Raw genomic sequence first — 6743 nt, forward strand, 5'->3', positions numbered from 1 at the left:
TAAGTCCTGGGGGTTGATTTTCTCGACTAAAGGCGGTGCTCCAGCATGGCCGCAGTCAAAAATGACTGAAACAAGTAAAAGAGTAAAAGAATATATATATAATGTTTTAAATACTGTTATTAAATAACTTTTCTCTTTTTGCAGACAACTGCTTCTGATTATGGGACTTCATATGAGAAACATGCAGGAACAACATGAGGCAGAGATACAGAGCATGCAAGAGCAACAGCGCCGATCAAAAACTCCGCAGCCCTACAATCCAGGAAATAAAGGAGGTTATATGGCTGGACGAAGGGCTTATACACCACAGCCAGCAAAAACTCAGTCAAGTAGTATTAGCATACCAGCAACACCTGATGGACGTCCGCAGCTGCCAAGACGCCGCCAACTGTTTGCAGACATGGATGAAGCCTTTATGCCTTCAACTTCTACTGCAAAAACATTTGCTGAGGCAATGTTTAATGACATGGTAAATCCAGTAAATAAATACAACACCCAAGAGCATATTGAGCTGGAGACATTGCCCCTATGTAACGTTGGTGATGTGGATGTTCAGATTTCTAAACTGAAACAAAGTAATTCTTTCCGGGTTCGTAAGACATCATCAGATGGCTATGACAATATGAATCAATCACTGTTGGTTGACTGTCATAAAAGACCATCCTTGACCAGGACTCTGTCAGCATCAGTACCTGCCAAAAATGAGTCTGTTTACATTGTACCCCTTTATGAAAAAATTGATTCACCCGAACATGACATTGTCACTTCACCTGTTTATGAGAGGTTGGTTTCTTCCCCAGAGACAAGAGCAGTTTTGTCCCCCAACTATCCTGAGCGGATTTTCAACCAGGCACCTTTGCCATATGCTATAAAAATTTCCTCATCAGAGTGCTTGTATTCGAAATCTACAAAACCAAAAGAATCCATATATGGTAGAATTTCCAAGAAATCTGACTCTTGTGACCGAGATTCACCAGCAAAACGTGATTCTCAGCAAGGTTATTCAAAAGTATCAAAAGAAATGTCAACTTCAGGTTCCAGAAAGAGTAATACAAGATCTGGTAAAATGGCAACTCCTGACTCATCCAAACAGTATGTTCACTCCCCAGAAGCAAATTCCAAGACACCATCCAAACTAGAAAAATCTGATCAGAAGGAGTCTGGAAAGAAGAATCTTAAGAGACAGGATGCTGTTGATTTGAATGCAACTCTTGACTCTGTCTCATCTGAGTATTCTCAAAGTCAGGATAATTCTAACAGAGGCAACATTTCTGGGACATCTACGGAGTTATCTCCCCTAAACACAAACCATAACCGAAGCAATGCTTCTGGTACATCAATGGATGCTTCACCAGATGGACAACCAGCCAGTCCCAATCCATGTAATACTCCCATTCCACACCCGAAAATGTTACCTCTGACCCCTGACTTGTCACCAACCAGTCCTGAAGATACCAGCTTATCTCCAGAAGTCCACTTATCAAGTCACCGAAGCAATGCTTCAGGTATATCATCCTCATATTACATGCCTGAAGATCAGAACAGTATGAACTTGGGAAAATCTTTTGCAGCTCCTTTAGAATATACAAGAAACATTACTGGTGCTTCAACCGATATTTCTCCTGAGAAAATCACTTCTGATAATGTCATCTACTCTCCACCAAAGCATGTTGGTTACATGGTAAATGTCATTCCATCAGTCCTCAACAATAATCAAGGACATTCAACAAATTTGTCTTCCTTCCAGAACATACCTCATTCTCCATCAAGGCATGCTAACAGCCAGAATCAAAGCCCCCTGCCTAAAGACTGTTATGTAAACAACTGCAGAAGCGTTGATTCTTCAAAACAAGTTCAAAGGAGTTATGAAGATGAACAGTATGACAGTGCCATGCATGGCTATTCCACATCCTTGTCACCACACAGAGGAAATGTTGAGGAGTCTCTTGGACCCAGGGAACAGCCTTATGGTCAGTATGGTCCATATAGTCGCAACATTGATGGCTGCAATGTTCACACGTCTCCAACAAAGAATAACAATGTTGACAGCAAGCATAAAAACAGATCACACAGCAATAGCAATTACTACACCACCAGTAACAACAGTAACCGTGACCACGAACCCCATCAACAGTCAAAAATCAAACCGCCTCCTCCTCCATACCAATCTCGCTCATCATCATCATCGTCATCAACATCACAAGCATTGCCACGTAAGCTGCAGGCTGAAGTTCGCAAAAATCCCACACAAGGAAAAGGTAACTTCAGAGTTGGTCCTGAAGGGATAAGTTATCGACGGAAAAAAGTTGAGGGTCAGGATACGAGCTACAATGTGGAATCCCCTCGATCTGAACTGGATGTTGAAGGACATGCTGCTAAAGAGGAATTTTATGATGTGCATGAAGAGAAAAATCGCATTATAGCTGCTCACAATTACAGGAATGACCTTAAGAATCCACACGATATTGTACTGTTGCGGGATGAAGGAAACGGTAGTGACTCTGATGCACTGGAGACTGTCATTTAATTGCTTCATTCTCCCAAATGCTTCAATGGGCTGCATTTCTCTTTGAGACATAGCAAATTTTGATAATAAAAAAACACGATAGCAACTAAGCTGATTGCATCTTTGACTCCTGCTAAATTGACAATTCATGATCAACAACATAATTATAACAATGCCAGTTGGCAGTGTTCACCTATTCCAAATTGTTGTTGATAATTGTATTAATAATGGTTGCGTTTTTGGCAATTCGTTGACTTTATCTCATTTAGTATCATTTCACTGCAATCCTGGTTCCAATGGTGTGAACTGTGAGTGACGTTACCAATTAAAATTGTATGAATTATGACATTGCCAATTAAGATCTTTGGCCAGGTTGCCATCATTTTAGCTATGATGCCAAATCAGATATTATTACATTAATGACTCATTTAAATATTTCATTTTCCTTGTTTATATGTATGTGTAAATGATGTATGTAGGTAGTAACAGATTGGAAAAAGAATATCCAATATTATAATAGAATGTAATATATTTTGGCTGAGTCAGTTTGTTGGTTGTTACTCTGAACTTTTCCTTGGATGACTGGTTTATCAAATAGTTCTCTCAGCGGGTGGACTATTTAATGAACTAGTTGTCCAGTGTAATGGATAACTGATTTAACTAGAAGAAATTACACACACACACACACATGTATTGTTAGACTATACTATAAAAGGCAGATTTTCTGTGTGTGTGTGTGTATGTTTGAAATTCATACATTTACACAATTCCAAATTTCTTGTTAGATATATGTGTATATTGTTGCATGCATCCATGTATGTATGTATGTATATATATATAGATGATAAAAAATATCTACTGCAAAAGAAAAAAAGAAATAAAAATAACACTTATACAAATAAACAAAGCAAATGACAGCAGCCCAAAAAAAGAAACAAACAAAACAAAACAAATTCAAGCAGTAACAATGAACAAAGAAATCACCTCCGCCGCCATCACCATCACCGCCGCCACCCACACTAGCATAACCAACAACAACAACAAAAATAATGTAAATATGTATATTAGCTATTTTTTTATTATTTTGAATATATTTTTTCTCCTTTTTTTTTTTCCTTCTAACATATCACTGGGAACTCGAGAAGAGTTCACCACCATGGTTGCATGTGGGGGGATGTTCTGGTGATGAGGCTTATTTCTCCCTTACTGAAGGGTGGTCTGTGTACATTCCCTCTATTGATTCAATGTGTGACCCTGCTGTGCACTGGTGTGCTTAGCACTACAGAACCAGTCTGTGCAGAAGAGAACTACGGGCTGTATTGACCCACACACAATGTACAATTAATATACTGCAGTGATGTATACGATGTAGTCCTATGTGTTCTATGCTGCAATAATGTCACCCAGTGTGTGCAGTACATTGCAGTATTGTTTTATATTGTCTAGTGATATAACATGCAGTGTTGTACAAATGCAGGAATTCTGCATGCATTGTCATGCAATTTTGTATTGTACAAAACTTTGGAATGTTATGCAGTAGTGTTACTGAATGTTGTTTTGTACAATACAGTGCAATTAAATGCAGTTATAGTTATATTGCACAATGTTATGTAGTGTTATACGCTGTTGTATTGCACATAGATGATTATGTAGTGCAATGTAGTACTGACAAAGAACATGCAGTATAGCATTATACAGTGTCATGTAGTTTTGTATTGTGTATGGCTATGGAATTATATCATGCATTGTTCGTCAGTATAACACAATGCAATTGTATGCAATACATTATGTACAAATGCACAAAGCAATACTGTGTAATCAGTGAATGCACCATCATATAATATTGTGCTATTCATTATTATATAACAATGTGCAGTTGAGTTTTGTTCTATAGAACATTGCACCATGCCACACTGTACTGCAGTACTTTACTGTAATGTGTTCTGGGAAACATTCTGAATATCTCCTATTTCACTTTGTGCTGATTTTCAGTTCAAGGAATTCAGTTGCAGCTTTTAACATAAAGGTATGTTCTTACATTGCCTCAGTTTACTTAGTTGCATGGGAAGGAAGTCCCCATAGATAGCAAATCTGGGGACTTTTTGTTATCTGCTTTAGACTGATCCCTGTCCAAGGAGAGATCTGTCTCCCAGTTGCTTGGTGCTGTAAAACTGGAACTAAGTGTTGGTGCCTTATGAGTTACTTGGTAGCACGTGAAGTCGCTTAGATTTTACATTATCACAAACTTAGCTGGCAGCGAGATAGTTAATTAGTTAGGTAGATAGAAACGTAGACAGGTGTGTGTGCACGCATATGCACAGATACACAAATACACACATGCACACAAAGGAAAAGAGAGACAAACAAGGAATGAGAGAGTTTTGAATCAATGTATTGAAGTAAACCTTGGCCCCAAAAACTTACCCATCAAGTCAGCTTACATAGTACAAGAGAGAGAAAGAGGGGGGGGGAGAAAACACTGAATCTTTACTTGTTCTAACACTTATCTAAGAGAAATAGAGAATTAAGAAGAAAGGGAAAGATAGACTATTCTGGAACATTTTCTAAAAACTCTTTGGCATTCATATAAATTAGATTTGTGTGTGTGTATCCCAATGGGTGACAACTATGCCTGCTTACTTAGAATAAAATAATTGAAGACAATTCTGAGAGTGAATAAAATATTTAAATCCATAATTGTTAGTCTGACAAAATAGGGTTCCCAAAGAATCAGAGACAAAATATATTTTGCTAGACTAACAATTATGGATTAAGTGTGTGTGTGTTCGTAGTTCTTTTGTTCATTTTAGCCATTGCAGCTAAAACCATGTTGGATCAGCATGGTTGTTGTGATTGCATAACTTTTCATGCATATAATATAATGTTGTGTCCATTTTATTTTTAATTCTCCAAACTTTTAAAATATTTTTTTATACCTGAAGTGTGAGAAAAACTTTTTCATACTTTTCACTTGTACATATATATTGTTTCAATATGCACACAAACACATACATGCACAAACACAGACTCTACTACACACATATATGTAATACAAAAATGGCTGACCTGTTTGGGGTTGCTGTCAGTTTTTACATTTCATCTTTTCTCCTGTAAGGGAGGTATGTTTTTTTTTTGTTTTTGATAGACCTGTAATCTATATTTTCTTACAAGCATTCACTTTGTGCCTAGTCAAAAGTCATCTTCATTACAACCATAGTTATCGCCACCGCCACTATCATCATATCATCATCATCACCACCTTTTTTTTGCTATTTCATTTTCTAAACAAATAATAATTATATATGGTTAAAGTTGCTACATATACATGTATTTGTATTTGCATTTATAATTGTGTATGTATATGTAGATACATATGTGTGTGTGTATGTGATGTGAATGTTTTCATGTATTTGTAATGTAATCTTTTGGTCATTTAGATGTGTGTGTGTGTTAATCTCTGCATGGGATTATGTATGTATATTTAATAAATAATATATGTTTGTTAAATCTATGTGTGTGAAGATTTTATGTGGACATGTGTATATGTATGTGTATATATAAGTGTGTGTGTATATGTATGTGTATACATAAGTGTGTGTGTATATGTATATATATATATATATAGCATGTGTTGGGTTGTTTGTTGTTTTACTATAAATATGTTGTCTAGATACAAGTGTATGTATGTATGTATGTATGTACATATGTATCTCACATCATCACAAACTATGTATGTACATATGTATCTCACATCATCACAAACTGTATGTATGTACATATGTATCTCACATCATCACAAACTGTAGAAAAATGCAAATTATACATTTGTACCAAAATTTCAATGCCAGTTCCTAAAATATCTGATACCATTGTCTGGCAACTTTTCCATGACTTTCCATCAACTACCATCAATAACTCTTAATATTTCATATACAGAAGACTTAACTACACTGTGCACTTCAAATCAAGCAATAAACTATAATCCAGTCATTTTAATATGAATTTGTGTTTTTCTTTTCATATATGTATGTATGTGTGTGTGTATGTATGTATGTATGTTTTTTCAGTCATTAGACTGTGTGGCCAAGCTGCGGCACTGCTTTGAAGAATTTTAGTTGAATGAATCAACCCCAGTACTTTTTTTTAAACATGGTACTTATTCTGTTAGTTTCTTTTGCCATCTTACTAAGTTACAGGGATATAAACACACCAGCACTCATCAAGTGGTGATCAGGGA

The 6743-nt window shown here is 36.4% G+C and overlaps 1 protein-coding gene across 3 annotated transcripts in view; it reads left to right on the forward strand.

Moving 5' to 3' along the window:
* The window catches only part of LOC106876391 (uncharacterized), an 86237-nt gene extending 79735 nt beyond the window's left edge, over positions 1 to 6502 (forward strand). For all 3 annotated transcript variants that reach the window (XM_089363063.1, XM_089363064.1, XM_014924908.3), the window contains exon 6: positions 145 to 6502. In XM_089363063.1, the coding sequence (XP_089219189.1) occupies positions 145 to 2527 (2383 nt within the window). In that variant the 3' untranslated portion in view covers positions 2528 to 6502. The remainder of the gene's footprint in view (positions 1 to 144) is intronic.
* Positions 6503 to 6743: the final 241 nt, after the last annotated feature.

Source organism: Octopus bimaculoides, chromosome 14 (assembly GCF_046866305.1).
Source record: "Octopus bimaculoides isolate indiv1 chromosome 14, ASM4686630v1, whole genome shotgun sequence".
In the NCBI taxonomy this organism is placed as follows: Eukaryota; Metazoa; Mollusca; class Cephalopoda; order Octopoda; family Octopodidae; genus Octopus; species Octopus bimaculoides.